At 39.3% G+C, this 23370-nt stretch overlaps 1 protein-coding gene across 2 annotated transcripts in view; it reads left to right on the top strand.

Moving 5' to 3' along the window:
• The first annotated feature begins 1043 nt into the window (after positions 1–1043).
• Positions 1044–23370, top strand: part of TOX (thymocyte selection associated high mobility group box) — a 218777-nt gene continuing 196450 nt past the window's right edge. The window contains exon 1 of one of the 2 annotated variants that reach the window (XM_066563405.1): positions 1044–1894. In XM_066563405.1, the coding sequence (XP_066419502.1) occupies positions 1793–1894 (102 nt within the window). In that variant the 5' untranslated portion in view covers positions 1044–1792. Of the gene's footprint in view, positions 1895–3339; positions 3492–23370 lie in introns of those variants that run through there. The other variant, XM_066563397.1, reaches the window with a different exon arrangement.

The raw sequence follows: 23370 nt of genomic DNA, 5'->3' as shown, positions 1-23370 counted from the left end.
AGAAGAAAAGACATTCCTTTCTTTTCATAACAATTCCTCTGTTGGGCATTATCTAAGCTCAGCATAGTGTCCTTCCTGTATTCTTTCTCTTCCATCCTTTCTGCCCTGATTAAGACTACTGAAGACTCAGCAGGAAACCCAGTGGAATTGCTCATGGTGCCTTGAAGTCACCTTTTCTTTCATTGTTTTTGCCTGTTAAACCTTGTTATTGTTATGCTCATCAATCCCTCTCCCGCATCCCACTGGATTCCGAACTTTCCTTTGTCAGCACCCTTATTTGCTCCTAATTGAGCTCCTCCTAATTTTCCCTACCCCATCCGCTTCTCCTTCCTTCCTCCCCTCACAGTTAGGCCATCTCCTCAAATGTCCCTCCTTCATCCTGTGCCTGGTGTCACCCTGTGTGCCCAGGCCTGAGCATCACCATTAATGGCGTAGACCCCAGATGACGAGATATTTCACGGGTGCGCTCTACTTTCAACTTGTTTCCTGTTTTCTGGGACACGCTCATGGATCATAGCCTATGTGTGCCACCACAAACTCTGGGCCGTAGCTTCCACTCTGCCGGGACTGGAGACGAGGGCTCTGCTGACAGCGCGACCCACACCAGCCTCAGAGGGCTGCCAGGGCGGAGGGGTCGCCCGACCCCAACTTTGCCAAAGGTCCGCAGAAATGGGTCCAAGGGTCTCACAGAGGCACCTCGAGAGACCTGCCCGCGGCCACACCGGCACTCTGAGCCCGACCCACCCCAGGCAGCGCACCGAGCCCCCCTCCCCGCCGCCCCTGCGGCCCGGCCCGGCCCCGCGGCGCGGAGGGGGTGCCATAGTAACGGGCGGGGGCCGGGCGGCGCCGGGGGCCGGGCGGAGGGCGCTGCGCGAGGGCGGGGACGGCGGCGGGATGGCGGGCGCGGGAGCGCCCCCTTTCCGCGGCTCCGGGCCCCGGCGGCCGCAAATGGCTCTTCCCTCGCCGGCCCCTTTGTGTGAGGCACACTCGGAGCGGCGGCTCCGCGGCGGAGCGCGGTGCGTCCCCTGCCGCCGCCAGCCCAACCCAGCCCGGCCGGGCCGGGCCGAGCCAAGCCGAGTAGAGCAGAGCCGAGCGAGCGGGGCGGCCATTCCAGCGCCTGGACGCCCCGCTCCCCCCGGGGGTGCGCGGGGGGCCCGGCTGCTGTCGCCACCTCCCCCTCAGCCCCCCCAAGGCCCTCGGTGTGGTGGGCGACCAAAATACAACTCTACCAAACCAAAGCAAATAAATAATAACAATATTAATAAAAGAAAAAAAAAGAGAGACAAAAAGAAAAGGAAGGAAAGAAAGAAAGAAAGAACGGGAAAAGAACAGAGGGAGCGAGCGAGAGGGAGGGAGGGAGAAGCGAACCAACTCCGAGACTCCCATAAAGAGCGGCACGCACGGAGCGAGCGCCCCGGTGCCGATGCGCGGGGGAAACAATAAGTACTCGAAGTTACCTGCCCTGCCGTAGAAGAAGGAGGGTTCGTGGGTTCTCTTGCAGACATCTGCAGACCGGTGCTTTTTTGGAAGAGATTTTTTTTTTTCCTCTCCTCTCTCTCTTTACAAACCACAAACGGATGTGAGGCAGGGAAGGTGTTTGACTACTGAAGTCAGGCACCTCTTTTTTTATTCTTCTCAGTCTTGTGTGTCCCCCCCCCCCTTCCCTCTCTCTCTCTCTCTCTCACACACACACACACACACTCTCACACACACACACTCTCACACCCCCCTTTTTGCACCTACATTAACGACCAAAAGAAAAGGAAAGGAGTTTGCTTGATGTTTTAGTGAAATGGACGTAAGATTTTATTCACCACCTCCTCAGCCTGCAGCCGCTCCTGATACGCCTTGTTTGGGACCTTCCCCCTGCCTGGACCCCTACTATTGCAACAAGGTGACTCGTGTTTTGTGTCGTGCGAGGTGTTTTATCTGTGCTGTCGGTGTGTGCTGTTGTCGCGGCGCGTTGCATGAGCGGGCGCTGCGCTCTGGCGAGCCGCGCACCAAGTTCCCCGGCGAGGCGGAGGGAGGGCAGCGGCACTTGCCGGGCTTTGGGGTTTGGGGAGCGCAGTGCCGCCCGCCGCGGAGCGGTGCCGCCGGGACACACACCGGCTCCCCCGCAGGCACCCCAAATTAAACCCCCGGAGTAGTCTGGGGGCGGGCGGCTGGAGCGGGGGGGTGGGTGGGGGAGGCATTTTCCATAACATCTTTTCGGAGAAACGGCGTGGACGGGGATGTTGGTGCGGGGGACTTGAATTTCCAGGGCGCTTATTAATGAGAAAGATCGCGTCCGCCACAAACGGGCAGAAACTCTGCCCCGCAATTCATGTGTCAAAGAGCCGAAAAGCACGTTTTTGTGTGTGTGTGTGTGTGACATATGTGTGTGTACACACACAGACACACACACACAGACACACACACACAGAGGCATACACATCTCTCTGTGTGCATAATAAGTCTGCATAGTGTTTACAAGTCGGTTTAGAACATCGGCTCCACTTTGTCCCGGCCGTGCAACTGCCTTCCCAATTTCTCTGTAACTTGATTAAACCTCTGCAAATAGGGTCTGTATCTGAGGAGAGCTAAGTTTTAGGTCCCCGAGCCTTGGGGAAGGAGGAACCGCAGAGGATACCCCTAATCCTGAGTCCGGTTCCGAGAGTTTGGTGTTGCGATCCCGGAGCACTTTGCGTGACTTTTGCTGCCGAGGAAGGGGGCTGGGGTTCCTGCATTGTTACTGCCGCTGTAGCCTGAGCCAGCTGGTGCTTTATGTATGAACTGCACTTTCTCTGCTGTTACGGAATGGGCTTTGCATGTGAATAAAACGTTGGCCGTAGGAAATGATCGGAAAATGCGAGTTACCCAGAGCACAGCCCGGCCAAGGGGAGTAAGCCGGGAGAGAGCGATGTGTTCAAACCTGCGCGCTCGGGCTCTTGTTTGGAAGCCCGCCGTGGCAGCCCGTGGCGGGCTGCAGCAGCAGCAGCAGCAGCAGCAGCAGATGGCTTTTCGCAGCGCAAGCCCCGCCGTGCGCAGGCTCCGCAGGGCCGGCCGCGGGTGCGGAGGGCGGCGGCGGGGCGCGGTGGCCGGCGGGGCTCTGCCGCGGAGGAGCGGCCCCCGGCCCGGCCCGGCCCGGCCCGGCCCGGCCCGGCCCATCCCGGCGGACAGCCCGGTCCCGCGCCCGGCTATTGTCGTGACGGTCTCACGTGTCAGAGAGACGTTCCGAGCCGTCCCTTTCATCCCGGGCAGCTGCCTCGATTCAGAGATAAACAGCAAAATAGAGTGTGCTTGTGCTGAGGCGCGGAGGCTGCGGCGCCCGGGTGAAGCCCTCTCAGTTTTCAGGAAAGGTTTCCCACATGGTCGCATCTACCAATCACAACAGAAAGGACCAAATTCATCCTGGCTGCATTTCACATATACTCAATGGAGTTATAGAATCCAGGGATAAATCGGGCCCTTTGTGGTGGATGCCCCAGGATATTTCAAGAGAGATCCCAGAGGTATGACTGTTAGCGTTGTTTTAAGTAACTATTTTGCAGCATCTGGCAAACGTGCGCTATATTTTGGAAGTTCGTGCCAGGAGTGAACTTGGTTCAGCATGAAGAGTTCAAATGCAAAGGAGCATTTATGTGTTCATTAATTTTCTCTTAGTACTCTGAGTAATCATGAGGCTACTGCTACTTTTCATCTGTGGTTTGCTGTTATTTTCTCTATTGTCAGTATTGTAAATTGTAACAGTGGAATGTTGCCACGTGAAAAGCTTGGGCTGATATTAATGCCATAAGAACCAAAGTGTTTGAAGACCTGTTTGGCAGTGAAACTGGACAAACGTTATTAAACTTATCAATGATTTAAAGCTTCAGAAGGAAGGTAATGACTTGAATACACATTTCACTCATCATTCTTGAGATAGTGGCCAGATTTAATTTAAAAGTTAAATGCTTTGGAAAATCAGGAATTACTTTAATATATTAAATCATTTTCCAATTAAGTTCCTTAAATAATTTTTGGTGTGTTGCACTCCAAATCGAATAAATTAATTTAGAAATCGTTTTCAGAATTTCTTTACTAGCTGGTTAAAGCTTCTTTCAAGTCATGCCATGTATGAGGGAGCAAACTGTTCTTTTCAAATGCAAATGAGACACTCATTCTGTAGACAAGTTGCAACTCTTCTATTTCACTTTGCCTGAACTGATAATGCGCTTAAAAGTGCACAGTCATAAGACATATGTTTTATGCTTGGAAAAGTCTTACCAGGAATGTTTCAATATAAGATATCGAGTACAGAACAGTTGTCTTCCTCAAATGTCTTTACCACTGACCATTGATAACATTAAATGGACAGAGTAGATTTGCCAGGCCCCTTGGAGGTGTACATTTAGTGAACATTTCATTTTTCACCCCTTCACTCTCTGCCTTTGCCCAGCATGATTAACATTGCTGTGAAAACTTATCTGACTTGTTCTAAACATGTCATCATGTTACAGTATTGCTCTGTCACTCATTTTCAGGCTGTGTGTATTTAGGGAGTTGGAAGGGTGGGAGGCCTACAGAATTTTCTGTTCAGTATGTTTGGTTGAGTGTTTGCTTTTAAACTCTCCCAGGAAAGGAGATGATGGCTGGAGTGTGATGGATCCTTGTTCTGGGCCAGAATGGTGGTCTTCCTTAGGAATCTACCTGCAAAACTCATTGGGAACTCATTCAAGATCCTCTAGGTTCTTGTTTCTTGTAAAGTTAGTTAAAACTTACTTTTGGCACTTACTAGCGGATTTGACTCTATTTTTCATATCTAGGTTTCGGTGGTGTTTTTCCTTTTACAAATTTTCCAGACTTTGATTGTTTACATTTGAAGTCTGCTTGAGCTGCTGGTAATTTAGAATGTATTCTACAAATACTTAGGCTTTTAAGTTTTTTAGTTGTTCTGTTAGTACTAGTTGTTTTCCCTGATCAGATGGTTGTTTGTAGCATATGAGTTCCCAGGCACATGCATGGGAGGCATTGACTGTGCATTTTTCTTTAGCCAGAGGAAAATAATGTGGAGTCAAACAATCACCTCTTATCTTACAATTTTCAGTTGGCAGGCTTTGTTTCAGAAGACTGCTTAGATCTTTATTTTATAAACCTAAAATAGCATTTTAAGCATCTTAGCCTAATATTTCTTTATCTGCTGTGAAAGCTCATTATGCTCTGCCTATATTGTTATGCAGGCTTTTCCTTGTTTCTCTTGCATTACCCATGGAGAGAGAAAAGTGAAGAAACAATGCAAACAATGTTGGTTATGACAACTGTGAGAGGTATCTCTTATACAAACAGACAGAATGGACGGTATGCTTTGGTATATAGGTCAGCCTTTGAAATAACATAGTGGAGCTCTTATGCTGGACAGATTTAGGGTTGAGATTGTACTGTTCACCCCTTGAACCTTGAAGCATAATTGCAGTTCAGATACGTTCAGGCTAATGTGAGTAGTCTTTTCAGTTGAAGTTTATTTTAGGAAATGTCACATTCTGTAATTGAGTTGAATTATATAAAAGAAATAACTTTGATAATCCAAGTGTCTTAATTTGATAGAATATGATGATTAGAATAGAATATGATCAGCCAGTGATTTCAAGCTGCTGGAAGAAGTTGGATGATAAGTTTAAATGTTTAAGTAGAAAGAAGTAAATAACAGTCTTGTGTTAAAGTGTCACCTGCAAAGACCACTTTGATCAGTACTGTAAGAAGGATAGGTATATTTTAATTTTCATATTTGCAACTTCACAGTGTTTTCAGATATCTGCTCACATAAAGTGCAGTTATATAATTGTAGTTTGACACAGCTAATGACAGGGATGCTGACCTCTGCCATCAGAAGGCAGAAAATAATAGTCTTTACTGCTCCCAATGGTTAGCCTTGCAGAATTATGCACTGGATTCTTCTGTGATTTGCTACCTTGTTCAAAAATACAGGAGCCTACAACTCATCTTTCTTGTATTCACTGATAGTTGTCAGTGCAGTGGAAAAATACAGCCAGGCAGCAGAGGTAAAATGATAGACTGTAGTTGTTTTTAAAAAGAGGAATAAAGAGGAGAAAGGAGGGAGAGGGAAGCAAAACCTTTCAAATGAAAAAAGCAGAGTGACATTGGGTAGAAGTGGATAAGGAGATATAATACAATGCTTTGTAAGCAGGTAACAATCCTGCTTGTAATCAGAATTCCATGGAGCAAAAGTGCATTTATTTATACTTAGCGTTTAGAGTAATTTATTGTGTAAACTTAACCCTATCATAGAGACTACTCTAAATAAAATGTTCCATGGCTGTTTACAAAGTGTACATTATTTCCAGGGGCTTGCTTCCGTCCAGTCTCTATCTCAAACTCAGAGTTGTGGCGAGCAGGCTCTCTGAAGGACAGCTCTAAAGCTGAAATACTATGTTGCTGTTTTGACAGCGATTTAGATTATGCTTGTATTGTTTATCCTGAACATATTTCCCCCCCACACCCCGCCCTTAAAAAAATACCTTATCCTCTACTGTCTTAGAATCATACTTGAAATTTGTTATTGTTTCATAAAGGAGAGAATAAACAGTTGCATTGGGGCTGACTGTTGATTTTCAAGTGTTAAGTCTTTTAGTTTCAAAAATACCACATATGAAGAACGGAAATGGTCTTTTCTTTCATATCTTAGTATGTAGTTTCAGAATTGTGGGCAAGTCTCAAGTGTGCCTCCTTAAATTCCAGTGTTTCAGAAAAGAAGTGGTCCCAATTTTAGTGGAACATAGGAAATGATTTATGTATGTGCTTTTGAGAAATCTTTCTCAAAGATTTCTATAAACCAAAGCATTTGCAGTAATTTATTTTTTTTCTTTCTGCCAAATATCAGTACCCGGAGAGGAATTATGTTTTATTCTCATACCAGAACGATGTGTTTCATCTCTACAGCATTACCCTCAATCAGCCTATCATGAGGTCTTACGAAAGAGAAGTGAAACCAGTAAATTATTAAGAACGCTGAATCAACTAAACACTACAGCACATGCAGTACCTTTGGTGTTTACATTAAACCAAAGAGGAGCTGGAGCTGATTTTGAGAAGCTGATACTGTGAAGGACTATGCAGTTCCAGCTTCTGTTGAGTTCGGGGTGTGTTGGGGATGATCACACTTTACTGTGAAGAACTGAGCACCCTCTGGCCCTCAGATTCCCACATCATTAAGACTTTCTTGTCTTGCTAAAAATGTACAGAAGCATTTGAAAAACGGACTGTGTGTAAAACACAATTTATATTTTAGCAGAGAATTGTCCTAATCATGGTAGGATTTAGATTAAAAATCTTGGATATTTAAATCCTTTATTGATGGTAGATATAAAAAAGCTTAGATGTTGGAAGTAAAAAAGCTTCTTTTGACTTCACTCTCAGCACTGTTCAAGAGTGACCTGAAAGCACCACTTTGCGTGGTGAGAGGGTAGTCTCTGGATCAATGCAGACCTTGGCTTCTGGAACTGACAGCAGAGGCAATTAGTGGCAGCTTTGTTTATCTTTTTGAAGAGGACACATGCTCTTTGAATGTCTAGCATGGATTTCATACAATAAAATACTTATTTTAAATGTAACCTAAATTTAAATGTTTTTTTGTTGCAGTTGGACTGTGTGATTGTTGTAGATCCCTTCCAACTGAAATAGTTTATTCTGCTGTTTTAGCTACGCAACTACATACCAATTTTCTGCCCAAAGAATGATTTCTCATTAAAAGCGTTGAGTTATAAACTGCTTCAAAACATGGTTTATAGCAGATTCACCAAATGACTCTTAATTATAGCAATGCTTCCAAAATACTTTGAGGCATGGAATTCACATCAGCCCAAATGAGATTTTCTTGATTGTAATGCTTTTCCCTACAGTGTTCAGTTGAAAAATGGCAGCATTGGCTTATTCTATGGTTAGACACAGATTATGTAGCCGTAGCAGCAGCAACAAAGTCTGCCCCTCCAAAGCGGTGAGTGCATGTAAGGAACTCTTGTCTCCCCTTCTAATGGAGTAGCTGCCATTTCTGTTCATTGGTAGCAATGAGTTTTCAGTTGGTAAGTCAGCAAATAAAACGTTTAGCTCTTGATTTAGACCTTCAAACTTAAAATTGTTTTTCAGCAGGCATCTTGGTGCAACCCACATTTGTAATGTCTGTGGTTTTGTTTTGCTTCTTATGTTTGCAGCAAATTATTTTTAGCATTTGAATTTCATATGGCTCTAATAATATTTATATCTTATCTTTCAATTGCACATATGCTAACACTGTTCTTGAGCTGTTCATTTATATTTCTCACTGGGCTGCTATTTGATTTGCTACAGACTCTTGTTGAATGGTTTCCTCCCAAGGAACACGCTGCCTTCTAAGTTGCAAAACATACTTGAATTACATGAGCATCTGACAAATCCAGGTTAGTGGAAATGTCAGAATGTTTTAGCATTCACATTCTTGACTGTTAAACCACTCTCTACCAATCAAAAGTGGCACGAGTTGGTTTTTTCAAAGGTTCTGCTGTCTAAGCATGGAAATTGAGCTGCTGTGGTAGTACTTTTGTCTCCTGCTATTGTTGTTGATGATTATATGGTCTTAAAGGTTAAATAGAAGTTACTGTAGCTGGTATGTATTTTTGTTATATTAAGAAAATCTGCAGTGAACTCCAGTTCTTATTCTATATGCAAGAATTCAGAACTCTGAAATCAGGCAGTGATAACCTGTACTTACGGAAATGGGTCAGTAAAGGAAGTATGAAGCCTGCAATGTGAAGTAAAAGATTTATCTAGACAGTTCCTGCTAGAAGAGAAGATTATGTAAACATGTTAATTTCTGTTGTATCTGTGCTACTCTGTACGTATATACACACATGTAGATTTCTGCTTCATTACATATATTGCTGACTTTGAAAGAAGTGAACTTACTCTGGGAATGCATAATTTCTATCCTATACTATAAGTAATTGGCTTTGAAGTCATGTTCTGGTCACAGTTGCCAAAAGTGGGTAGGTTTGTGTTCATGAATAAGAGAAAACATTTGTTTCTCCTATGATCATCGTGTTTGCATCGATCTGAAATAATAATAAATAGTAAAAGGAAAAATAATGGTAAAAAGGGATGATAGCCTTTCAAAAACATATAATTGATCGTTTGGGAGACAAAGTTGTGAACATTAGTCATAGAAACCTGCAGATAGTAGAGGCTTAATATCAAAGCTAATGATTTATTTTATGTTAATGACTTTCTGCTAGGGCATAAAAGACTGCTCATAATGGACTCTCAGTGCTGTGTTCAGTTGCGAAGGCTAATGGGATAATCTTACCCAAAACTAAGCTTTTTGAAGTAAATCATGGCGTTATTTTTTCAAGTTAACTCTTGAAAATGATTCTTTAGGAACTGCTTGTAGTCTTTATAGGAAAATGTAAGGTGAGTTCTTTTTTCTTCACCAGCAGTTTTCTTAATTGTATTGGAAATGTCTGTGCTTTTTTTATGGTTCTGAAAAATAATATTCAAGATATGAAAGTCATTCAGTCACTTCAGTGTTTTTATCGTAGGGCAATAGGTTTTTGTGAGGCACAGTTGTTTTTACAGGTTGAACAAAGGAAAAGAAGAATTATTTTTTTAGTGGCTTAGCCACTTATTAGCTAAATGGCAGTAAAACTCTTAGTTTTGCATTGAGAAGTTTTTTAAATCATGTTTACAATTAGTTATAACCAACATTATATTTCAATAAGAGATAATTTGCCTACTAAAGTTCACATAATGTGCTAATCATGTGTAGTGGTTAATAAAGGCCTCCTATCTCACTCCCCTGATGGCTATAAAAGGCTATTATGTTCATGGCAGCAGTTCAGGTACAGCTGCTGTGTGTTAATAATGCATCATTGTCCCACTAATAAACACAGCAAAGGTCAGCAACCCTGAGCACCTAAAACACCCATTCTCTTTCCAAAATATTTATTAACACCTTAATGGTGTATCTATTCATTTTGGTTAGGATTATATCAGTTAATGACCCTCACGGAATACTGTGTGCTCAGGTTTTGCAACCTACATGCTGCTGTGGGCTGCTGCACTCATCTTTCCTCCTAAACACTTTTCATCACAACTTTGTGTTGTTTTTTGAAGACTAGCATGAAGACTAACACTTCATGGTCACCTTATGATTAACTTGCTTTGTTACTTAGTTTGGCAGTTTTCATTTTTTTTCTTCAGCTAATTTAAGATTCTGTCTAGAGGCTGAGTTTTCATGACTTAAGACACTTTGTAGAAATTCTGTGTGCTAAAAAACTATGTGACTGTGTAACAGACATTGACACATGCATGCACAGAGACATGCATGTATACATGTATGTACATGAGCACTACTTCCCCTTGGTTCCATGCATAATTTTATACTAGTTACCTATGTTTTCCTTTTTAGCATAGATTGCTGTATTCATAAAGGTTTTTTAAAATGCATTTTCTACAGACAAAGAACATACCCACATGGGATTTCCATTTTGCCAGGGAAACATGCAAATCAATAGGCCAGCACTTATCTACATTAAAATTAGGTACACTGTAATTTATGGGTGTAGTGATATTGTATTTGTCGTGTATAGCCTCAGATATTCTTTAACGTAGCCTGATTCTGTGTCTGTAGAGAAAAGCAAAAGTGTTAATTGAACAAAATCTCATTTTCTCATCTTGTAGTATTGTCTTTTGTTATCTGTTACTCATTATGTTTTGATATTTTGAAAACCTGATTTTTTTTTCTTATGCTGTGTGATTTACAAACAAATGTTTAGAGTGCAGAAAAATACTACTACATTTCCATCAAGAGCAATGAAAAAGCTTAACAAGCTGAAGGGTTTCTTTTTGGGGTAGCACATAGCCTCAGTGACACATTTGTCATGCTTTAAATATATAATACATACAATAAAATATGTACAGGCACAGTTGTGATATATGTAGTGTTTGGCTCCATTGCTATTGTTTGTAGTCTCTACGGTTGTCATACATTGTTCTTTGCACATCATACCATTACAGCAGAATTTGACACAATTTCTAGCTTTCAGTCCTGCACCATTTTCATTGCACAATATACATGAGTTTGACAGGGTGTGTTGAGGACAACTCTGGCAAGCAATTGATATTTTGAAGTGGCAAGCGTTTCAGCAGCTGCCTGCTTGTGAAAAAGGAATGATAAGGTATACTGTATTGTTAGTTTCAGGCAAAGCATTAAGGTTTAAGCTCTGTAAAAATGTACACATTATTCGTCAGTGGTGAAGCAAGCCTTTTATGTTTTTTAGAGCTTAGCTCTCTGGCTGATGTGAACTAGAATGACATTGGTTTAATGGTCAGTAAATGAATAGGAGTACTTTGAATTTGAACCACTGCCAATTTTGCACCGACAAAGAGACTGACAAAAGAAAGATTTTATGTGAAAGCAAAGCACAAGCAATGTTTGGGGAGGTGGGGAGAGGGGCAGAGGAACCCAACAGAAATATTCTCTAACGCAGCCTTGTAATGATTCTAAAATTGTTAAAACACATCCATTTTGCATGGCTCATTGGCTACAAACCTAAGCTGTTTCATCTAATGTTCTTTAAAACCTGTTGTATACACATAGTCTTTTAGAATATATTCATATGGAATTTACAGTGTGTTTTTCTAAATACCACACTGTGCCCTGAAGGCCTGCTGGCAGAACATCAGAGTTGTCCACTGCTGGAGTTCCCAAGTCTCTCTCTATCTGGTAGTGGGAAATTGTAGTTTAATCAGTTATGGCACTTTCAGTGTGTAACATTCATTAGTAAGGCAATTTGTCATGACTGTTAATAGTCAGGATGCATCTGCTCTCTCTTCAGTTATGGAGTGTGATAAGCAAGAGGGCAAATATTTCAATATTTAATAATATTAGCATGTTTGAAAACTGTAATTCAAGGTTAGTGCTCAAAACACAAACATCAGATTATTGACGATCAAAGTATTTTTACTGGTTTTACCTTTACAGAGTGGATTTGAAAGTACCCTAATGCTCTTACAACTTCTGTGTTACGTGACTGGGTATTAGAAAGTAAATGTTATCATCTTCAATATTTATCAAAGACTTTTCCTCTGTTTTTCTCTGTAAATTGAAAGGTAGGATATTTTCATGGAGTTCCAAATACCTATAATTATTTTCCAGTGTATCAGTAATAAATTGTTCACAGTATCATTTTTGGCAGTAGCAGACCTTTTTCAGTGTTAGTTTTGTGTCTGGGCAGCTTATAATGTCATGTTATAAAAGATATTCGATGCCTACCAAATAGACAACATGCAATTAGAATAATGTTCTCCTCTCACTAAAAACCAGCTTGTAATCATTGTTCATTGTTCTAAATATGAAAGGATAAATTGTTTCCTACAGCCAAGAAGGGTTAGAGAGGGTTTTTTTTTACATATATCTGATAACCCTCATGTATTACATAATATGATAGCTTCACACACAATAGCTTTGTGACACATTTTAATTTTTAATGAAAAGCCCCCAAAATTTTAACATAATTATTTCTTTAGAAACCGAGCCCAATCTTGGTAAAATCCGTTCTTGCTAGTAACAAAAGCTGTTACTGTTTAAGTTCCTGTTCAGCAGTTAGTTGGTACGCTTCACTGGATGTTGTCAAAAAGGCTTTTCTCTTGATTGACAACCCTGTAGGAATGTGAATGGAGATTTTAATTGCATATCATGTGTGCATATCAGAGTGAGTGGATTCACTGACTCTGCTTAGCTGTGTATCTCTACAGGTCAGCCATGCCAAAACATTTCTTTTTTTAATAAGCAATTGATATATTTTCCAATGAGAGAGAAAACGGGCATACAAGTGAAGAAGACACTGTAAAGCAAAAGGTTCCTGTGAATTTGGAAGAAAAATGTGTGCAATAAATTTTTAACACAATTAAGAGGTGTTTTGATGATGTAAATTCATATCAAGTCTACACTGACCAAAGACTGCTAGAAGTGTCTTTATCTTTTTCTCTCCTTTTTTTTTTTTTTTTAATTTTCAAGAGTACTTTGAGCAAAATCAGTTTAAAAAAAAAAGAAGCAAAATGAGTGGAAAAATTTACTGAGGCAGGCTGCCCTTGAGTCTTGTCCCTTTATAGAGACAAGGGGAAATTATGGGAGTTTTCATTTCTATTGAGAGCTAGTGGGGTTTCTTCTTTATAGTGTATTTGATGCACACTTTTTGGGGCAACACTGTTAATTTAGGGGGAGATTTATTTATAACTGAAGGATCTCAGTTTTAAGTCTGATACTAAAACCAAGTTCTGATATCAACTGTAATGCAACTTTAATAATTTTTTCCTTAAGAACAGTAAATGATACATCACTAGAAAAAGCTCTGCTAAACAGACTTCATTATTTTCCATAACCAAGAACATAAAAATATCAAAGCCAAATATTTGTTATTATGAATAATAATTATATGTCAATATCTTAAATTAGATTCCAGGTTTCATTTTGCATCAAAAACCACAGTATTGGTTGTATTCTTTTTAAAGCTCACAAAGCATCAGCAACTGAAAGCACAGCTACAAGACAGTTGTGAGGAACTTTTAGCTGAGTTTGTGTTTTGTTCAAGTACAGGGACATGAAAATCTAAAGGAGGATGACAGTTGCATTTTTCTGTGAGGACCCCTGGGAAGGAATTGTTACTTAGTAACAAAGTTTCTTTCCTCTTTTCTCCTGGTTTGTTTTGAATGAAAAGCAAATTTTGCTCTTTCACCCTTTGTGTAAGGCCAACTCTGACTTTCAGGTTATATTTGTGTAAAAAGTGTAGGAAGAAAGGATGCTCACCACTTGTTGAAGGCACATCAAATGGTCTGACAACACGCTGGCACCTTTATAGAGCTATTTTCTCCTGTGCTGGATTAAAGTGTATCTCACCCAACTGCATCTTGAACATCAGTAAATCTGCAAGAGTGCTTAAAATAAGTGAACACCTTAAGAAGAAAATCAGTGAGATTTACTTTATTTCTAATGAAGCAGATCACTTCTAACTTAATATATGACATTGATGAATGGTTGGATCTATTAGAATCTGACACTGCTATGGGTTGTCAAGATTTGTGAGTAAAAAATAGAGCACCAGGTCCACAAGAGTCAAGGGAAAATTCCAGATTTTGAAACTTTAATTTTGTATGAAATGAAGAATTAAAAATTTTTTTTTATCAATATTGAGGAAAGAATCGACTTAGATTTTGCAACATTAAATACCAGAGCCATTTTTGTAAATCACCATAGTAGCCCTTGAAATAAAGTTAAAAAATTGCAACATTGATGTCATCAGGACTTCATTTTTGAGGACTTTGTTAGGTTACAAAGTCAGGCATTTTAATGCTGGGAATGGCAGATTTAAGGACGTCTTGATTTTGCTCTTTAGTATGTTATCATTGGCAGGAATCTGAGCAAAACAGAGGGTGTGGGATGAATGATCATGCCATTACAACTTTATCATTAATGCAGTTGCAAATTGTACCAGAGTAAAACTTTCAGGCAGCCTCAAATTTGCATTTTTACATTTTGATCACATGACTTTCTAGCCCAAATAATATTGTTTCAGAAGAAATTTTTTGTGTGTTTTGCTGATTCATTTGATCATGCCCATGTCATTCATTCCTATTGTCTCTTAGGAGTGCCTGAGTCTTTTCAGCATTACCACACAGATTTTTCTGCTGCAGAGTTAATTCCATTTTAGTAGCAGAGAGAATTTTGTCATGGTGAATGAAGTGAGGACCAAGTCTTGGTGTGGCTAGGAAGATCTTGGGCTGTCTCTTACCAATCCTTTCTTTCTGATACTTTTGTGCAGGCTGTCATGACTCATGCATTACATTCTATGGGTTTTGGATTGAGCATGAGAATACCTGTGTTATTATTTTGTCACAATGCCCCCATTTTGGGATGAGGAACTCAAGCATAAGTTAAGGCCTTACTTTTTTCTAAACTTTATCTCTGAACAAAAGGCACTTCTCTATCTCAGTATCTTTTCTTCTCCTGAATTCAAAAGATGTCCTGCAGATAATGGAGCTGGTTGAATTTCCTTAAGGCAAAAAATTCTCCAACTCTAAGTACAGATACTGTGACCAAAATTGCAGTCATATGTACATAGTTAAACCCACAATTGTAAGTAAGAGAAAGCCTATTGTGCATGTATTTATTATCATATATATAGTTACTATGCTTATGGAAATAATTAAAGAGGTATCTGTTAAATATATGCTTATACTAAACTTTCTAAATTTGTATAAATTATTTCAATTCTAGTAAAACCAGGGGATTTAGTTTGAAAATCGTTAGGGCTCATCCTATAACATTTTTTTTTTTTGGAGATAGAGAAGAGTCCATGTATATAATAATAAAAGCTCAGAGAAAAAATATTTTTGAGAAGGAAAAATATGTTACTCAGCAGAATCCATTGCCCTTTTAAGAATGCTTTCTCAGACAGAGGACTTTCTCAAACAGAACACTACAGTGGAAATACTAAGGTAGCATTCTCAAACTTGGCTGTGGTTTTATTAACTCTTTTCAGAAATTCAAAATTTAAATGTTAATATTTACTGCAAAGTAAAATAGTTCTGGATTTAGGAGGAGTTTAGAAGGCTTTGGCTAGAGCAGATGACTGCAGACTTTCTAGGAACAAGTTTATTACAGAGCCCTTAACCTGCTGCTTCCTACATGGTTCTCTTGGATTCTAGCAATGCTGGAAGCTCTTTGTAGAGGTGTAAGCATATTCTGAAGCAACAGGGCACATTGATGTATCAGGCCTGGAAGTTAATTTTCTACCATTTTCCACTCATCAGAATCTTTCCTTATTACTACTGAGCTTGTAATGCACCTGTACGAAGATTAATAGTTAAAAAAAAACCAAAAAACCACAGAATATTCTGAATTGGAGAGTGTCATAATCTTCAGGTCCTACTATCCTGGGCAAGGATGAAATGTTTTGAGGAAACATGAGCTTTTCACACACACTGGTAGTGAGTGTTCAGTCAAGTGTGGGAGAGGAGAGCACAGAAAGGGAGCACTGAGTGTTTCAGGAACTCATGTAAGCAAAAGAGCTGTATCTGTGGTCCTTCATGCTGGTTCAAGAATACGTTTGTATTTCACCTTACTGAATACCAGTTTCTGTTCTGCCAGGACCCTCCTTTCTCCCTTTATATTTTGAGTATTCACCCTACACAGAGGCTGAACTTTGAAAAGACAGATGAATTGCAACTATAGCATATCTGTCACTTGGACACTTAGGAATTTATACTAGAAAAGAATAAAATATGGAGATCTTCTGTAGAAAGAAGATTTTCTGACTGGTCTTGGTTAAACCTGGATACCATTTCCACCAGTATGGACACCTAAACTATCTCCAGGAAAAACTGACCAGCTGACTCTTAGATGAGTAGGGACATCACCAGAGGGTCCTGAAGTACCTGTACTGACAGTGGAGAAGAGGTGTGTGGAGTGTGCCCCAGACAGACTAATTTTCACCCTTAGTTCTTTGGGATGAATCAAAAATCTCAGGTTCACAGATCTGGTGTGACAACATGTCTGCTTTAAGGAAAACAGCCAAATTCAGATTTAAATGACAGCAGGGCTATTAGGATCAGGACAAATCAGCTGAAGTAGTGCTGGATGATGTTAAAAGTCATGTGCATGTGGGTTTTCAGAAGTCTTTGTGGTACAGGTATTTCTTTTTCTGTGAACTTGCATGACTCTAGGCAATGTTTGCTGGCTCATGGGATAAACTCCCCATGCTGTAGGAGTTTCCTTGGGAAGTGCTTTTTGTCTTAGTCCATGAAATGTCATATTAGCTATTCCACTGCTGCCTTCATCTGCTACTTTCCTCACTCATGTTCTGTATAAAGTCCTGACCTCCTGCAACCAAGACTGATTTACCATTTCCTACCTGGAACTTTCTTTTAAGAAGGTACAATCCAAAAAATAAGGAAATCCTTTTTTTGGCCATTATATAGATGAGATCTCATATGGGGAAAAGTAGTATAACCAGAAATGGATCATGGTGAGAGAAAGAGCAGAAAGAGCAGTCTCCAAAAATGGATGTAGAGATTCTTCAACACAAATTTAATTGCGGAGTAGAACTAGAGAAACACTATGAGATGCTATGTCATCTCCTGTCCCATTCCCCACACCCCTTCCTCCTCCATTTCTGAAAAAAATCACTCTTCTCCACATTGTAATTTGTTATCTCATAACTTGGATGAGAACCTTTTTCTTCCTCAACAGCAGATCTTATTTCAGTCCTTATCTGGTGGTTCAATACCTTATGCCTCTAGCCCTTAAAAAAAATAATTCGGATGAGTTTGAAGTACAAGAAGCAGACCGCTCAGATATGTGAATTCTTTTCCCTTCAGGGCCACTCCACAGTACTCCATAAAAATTATTATACTATTTGGATTTTGGTTTTCCCTTTTCTTGGGGTTGACTGTTTAGCTGAGAAACTGGCAAAAAAATTCTGCTACACAGAAATAGTTAAAAAGAATTAGCCTAAGATTATTAACCACACAAGTGCTGAAGGACTTGAAAGGTCTTGTTTATACCCATAAAAGTAGAGAAGAGAAAGGTAAGAATTAGAGCTGGAATTCCATATTTAGTTTGAAATTTCTAGTGATGGCAAAATATTTTGTATATAGGATTATTACTTTTTGGCAAACCCTGCTATATCTAAACACTTTTGGGTGGGCTAAGGATGAAGTTTCATTTTAACTCTTAACTTAAAGAATTTCCTTGCTTTATGGTTTTAGATTATATTAACATTTCATGAGCATCAATTTCTATGGTACAGTTCCTTTGTAGAAGATACTGCTTTTACACAGAAGTAGTGCTAAGTCTGTAGCATTAGATTTTACAAGATAAACTTCATTATATTTGTCCTGACAAAGATTTGTATCATCTAGGATACAGAACTGTGACAAGATGTTTGCGAAAGAATTAAACAAATCTTGTATTTTCTTACCATTTTTTCCCCATTATCCTAGGAAGTAATGCCACCATGTGAAAAACTTTACCCTCTTGGTGCTTTGTTATATGGGCTGAAATACACTCGTGAACATCTCATTACATTCTGTGTGCACCACTTGTATAGGACTGCCAGCGTCTGTCGCCAGTCCTGCCCTTAATACAGCTACCCATTCTTAGTATCTTGTGTTTAGACTCAGTGCAGCACAAGTACAAAGCTGCTGCCTTTTTAGTGTCGAATTTTTAATATGTTTCATCCTTTTTAATGATTTTCTTACTGAACAGAATTGGACTTTATTTTTGCAGATACCACTGTATTTGGAAAAGTCCCCATTCTTTCCTCCATTGAACTGTTTATAGTACATTGTGTACTTCTCCATGTATCCAAGTCTCGAAATTAGTTCTCTGTGTATCTGAGTCTCCAAATTAGTTTGCATCACCTCTGTTATAAAACTCCTTTTTTTCCACCACTACACTGAAATTGCCTTTCGTACTCAGTGTAACCTATGAATTGGTCCTGCAAGTGAGTCATTCCAAGGTTGTTATTCTTCCCTTATAACAATATTTGATAGAAAATACTGTGCTCTATGTTATGTCCGTCTTGTTCAGATAGAACAGTGTCTGAGATGGAGAAGCAGAATGCAATATCAGAATACATTTAAATGTAATAACATCTCTGGAAAATTTCTTTTTATGGTACAGAAATAACAGCTTCTCTGCCATTATCACTGCTTTGGCTTTTAGAGCCTTGTGGTATCAGAGTATTTCAGTGACTGGCTTGGCCTTGCAGCTTCTACCCTAGGAAAAATGCTACTGATGTCCAGAGGAGTTTTGCATTCTTCAAGGACTGTAATTTGGCCTCTGGTGGGCTATATAGCCCTGTCTTAGGAACCCTTTTTCCCTGCATAAAACATTACATAAAATTTAGTGGTTTATCTATCCTGCACATTTCTTCTATTAACAAAATGATACACCTGGGGTTAATTGTCAAGATTATTGCATTTTATACTTACTGACCCTAAAGAGATCTTACTGAGAACATTAAATTCATTTTCTACTGAGGATTGTTTTTCCTTTAAGTACATTAACCCAGTATTAGCTATCACACTTACAAGATCACATTTTATCTGGCCCTCCTGCAGTTGCAAAACTGTGACTGAAGTTCATTTGAATTACTCTTTCCTCAAAAAATAATCAGTTAGTTGTATTTTCCCTGTGTAGTGGGTCAATTCAAAGGGAATTTCATTAGTAAGACAGAAGCCCACACAAGCTGTGCATCTGGGGTAGGAAGCAAATGCGCAAACCCACAAACCTGCTGTCTCTCTGCAGTAGTCTCTGTAGGACTCCCTCCAGGTCCTTTTCCTGGTAAGTAGGATAAAGAGTATTGGTAGTTGTAAGGGAACTTGCACTTAACTTCAGTAGCTGAGGAAAACTCATGCCAGAAATCTTGTTTTTGTTGTAAAATAATTACACATCTTTCCATCCACATGTTCTCACCGGATCTTTCAGAAACTTGTAACTCACACTAAGCTGTGAGGCTCTCACAGTGTGATTCAGGCTGCTACCTGCCTGGGACATCTCGAAGACCAACTGTTACTACTTGTAAAAATTTGCTTTTAATGTTTCCTTTAAATCCCCATTTTAAAATTCAAAATTCTTGCATAAGTAGATACATGAAATTAAAGAATCCGTGTATTTTCCTGATACAGGGAATTTGTTCACTGTTCCTTTGATCTCTTTCTTGACCTTGTTCTGTGTTACAGTTTTGTTGCTGTGATCTACAGCAGACTGTGGGTGCGGTTGAGTGCTGGTGATGTGAATTTATGCTACTCTGCCTGTTGTAGAGTAGCATTCCATGCAGATACTTCCATGCCCACACAGGATGCCTTTATGGAACGACACTCTGCTTTGAAAGCAAATGGACATTACAGCTTTCTGCTCTTTCTTACTAAGTTCTTGTTGTAACTGGTGATCTGCTCTGGTTTGTCATGTGTCTGCAGTAGGAGTACTAAGCAAAGAGGGGGCAGAATTCACATTTAGTTGCAATTTAAAATGGATTTTAGCCAGTTCTGAGACTGCACCCTAAAGTTATATGGGGATTTTTCAAAACGGAGGATATGCTTCAAATTCATACGGGTGCTCATGTGTTTCTGTGTGCAAATCCCATGTATATGTGTACCTTAGGCATATTAGGCATATTTTGAAAAGAACCTATATATGCGCTATTACTGCAGATAATTCAAGAATGAAACATCCTAAAATTCACCCGTGGATGTGATTCCAATGACAAGCAGTTCTACTTAAAAAGTGAGATTGAATATGGTTCAGCGTTGGCAGGCTTGGCTAACTGGAGTGTATAGCAACCATTCTAGTTTGCAGTAGTTTTAAGTCTGGCTTTAAAAGTGTTTCAGGAATCATTTTGAAGTAGAAATCTGAGAATATGAGTTACACAGAAGGAAGTGTTTCTGTCTGTCATGAAAAGTCTGTATCTAGCTAGAGGCTGCAATGATTGTGAAGAATGATAGTATCTCAGATATGCAGTATGCATTTTTGACTGTCAAAATTTGCATATATTTAATGCATTGAACTGTTTTAAAAACACTATTCTTAGAATACTTGTCAAAATATTTTCTATAATGGATGAATTTAAATCTAATTAACATATTCATGTTTTAAACTTATTGGCATTTTTTTTGTCCAAAGAAGTGCATAATTTATACTCATATATAAATATCTTATACATACTATATTCAGAGGTAGTATATAGCTCAGGTTTAAATTGAACTTGGATGATGTTCAGTCATAATACATCTTACTCATCGATACAACTTTCTGTAGTTGTTCATCAATATTCTCTGAAAGAAGAGGATAAATGTTTTATACCTACAACCTATCTCTTATAGTTGGGGTTTGTAATGGTGGAATAAAAAATTGAGGTAAAGCTGCCTCAGATACTTGTTTTGTGCAAAACTTGTTCTGTATGTGCAACACTTAAAAATAAAGGTGCAAGAGCAAATAGTTTAGATGTCAGGTAAGATGACATCTGTATAAGCTCTTTGCTGAGTTCTGAGTAATCTTTTGTTAGTTCCCCCAATAACTCAGTCTAATCTAATACAGGGATGTAAGCGATATCATGTAATAGGTTTTTGGAATCAATAAATATGCCAAGGTTTTGAATTACTAGCAGTGTAGATGTAGCTGATAAGCTCAATTGTTGGAAAACTGATCCCATAAAAGTGAAAAGTGAGATCTTTAAAAGAAAAAAATTAGATAAAAGCCAAATCTTTTATGAAACAGAAATAAAATGTGGCCAAGTTCTACATTGCACAAATTTCGGCAAATAAGTAATGATATGATAGAAAGAAATATGCAAGTTTAGCAGTGATATTGTTCAGAATCCAGGTTGTTAACAATTGATAAACAAGAATTCTGGGTTAAAGAAATGAGATATCAGTTTTCTCAATCTTCACATAATCTTCAAAAAACTGCCTTGGCATTAATATTTAAATTAGAGCCTTAGGTGTGATTGTGCCAAAGGTCTGTTTTCTAAAGCTTAAGTACAGGCAAAGCTTTGGGATAGGAATCCTCCATAAAACTGGCATGGATGGCTTAGCAGTAGAGATAGGTAACATATGTTTCCTCAAAGTATTCTTTTCTTTGTTCATCTGGCTTGCCAGTGTGCCTTAGTTTGTGACTGCCAAGCATCTAAAATTAATGTAACATCTTATTAAAATGATGGTGAAGTTTATGCATGGTATGCTAAGCTTGTGCATAACCAATGGTACATAAATTCCATATTGAAGGCATCTATGTGTAGCAAAGATTTTTCTAATGTTAAACACCTGGGATTTCTGGTGTGTGCTACTGGTCTTCCTTGCCTGAGGTTCCTTGTTGACACATCCCATACTGGATATGGATTGAACCGTGGGGCTTTTGCCCCACTGTTCACCAATGAGTTCACCATCTGTTCCATGGATGCTGCTACTTCTGTGTTGGTGATTTTATTTGTACCAGTGCACGATGTGGAGGCTGAATGAGAGGGGAGCTGTTGGGATTGAGTGTGTTGTCAGTGCATTTGTTGTGGAGAATGGATAACAGTTCCTCCATAGTAGTATATGTATTTTACTGGACACTGTGTGTATAGAGGCATTCATAGCACTGAGACATATCTAATGAAGGTAATATATTTTGTAACTTTGGCCGTTTTGGTTCGGTACCCATCATTTATTTATATGCTGGTAGCATCCATATTTAGTGCTGTATAAATTAATAACACTATATTTAGTAAATATGAACTATAATCATTGTGCTATTTAATTTGGGTCTAATAAGTACTTGCCAGACTAATGTGTAGTCATGTAGTTGGGCAGATGTACAAAAATGTCATTAACTTGTTTTGATTTGCGGACAGTGATGTATGTGGCAATGTCTGTGAATACTCCTGCTTTTCTTACACCACAGCTACCTCATTTGCCAAATATGGCTATGATCCTTTGTCCATGTTAATTGAGAATGGCATCCTTATTCATCATGTGCAGGGTTTTTTTCAGCCATTAAAATGCTGTCCAAAGACTACTCAACTGAGGAAAACTACAGAATAATACAGAGTGCTTGTTTATCTGTTGTTGTAAGCCTTCTGTTTTATCCCATTGTAATGAATGGGAAAAGGAACTCTCACATGTGAATGCAATGCTGTTGCTAAAGAGCACAAATTCCTTTTGGAACATCAGCATTAATAATTGGACTGGGACTTGCTTGAAATATTTTCATCAGCCAAGTCTCTGTTCAGTGTTTCTTGTTCTTTTCTTTGACCTTCTGAAAAATAAGTGAAAAATGGATTAAGAAAATTTACATTAGTTGTCAAAAACTGTGTTTATTTCTTTGATAATAAAGGTTTCCATTCCTTGATTAAATTTATGTTTATATTTGACATTTTCCAGGGATGCATAAATTCATATGACAGTTAAAGTCTACATACTCCTAGTACCTAGTGCCAGGTTGAGTTGAATTTGGACACTTCACATAAATAAAAGTGGTTTTATGTTTCACCTTCATCTGGTAGGTGAGCACTCCACCTTTTCTTGTGAAACATAATCGGTTTTGACATGGCAAAATTAGATCCTGGCTATTTATTATCTGCTGAAATCAAAAACCATAACTGGGAAAGCATGTGGTAAGTCCATTGGAACAGCTTGCATGCAGAGAAGAAAAGAGGAGGCATTCCAATTTTATAAGCTCAAGGTGATTTTCTCTAACACCTAAACTGTTTTAATTAATTACCCTGAAAGATTGAGTAAATTATTATTTGAATACTTTATGGCATTACATGTTAACATTTCAAGGACAAAGTGCTGTACTTAGCTTTTCAACAATGCTTCATCTGTCAG

This window comes from Molothrus aeneus, chromosome 1 (assembly GCF_037042795.1).
Source record: "Molothrus aeneus isolate 106 chromosome 1, BPBGC_Maene_1.0, whole genome shotgun sequence".
Lineage (NCBI taxonomy): Eukaryota > Metazoa > Chordata > Aves > Passeriformes > Icteridae > Molothrus > Molothrus aeneus.
The sequence above is the reverse complement of the archived record's forward strand: the minus strand, read 5'-3'. Positions and strand labels throughout refer to the sequence as shown.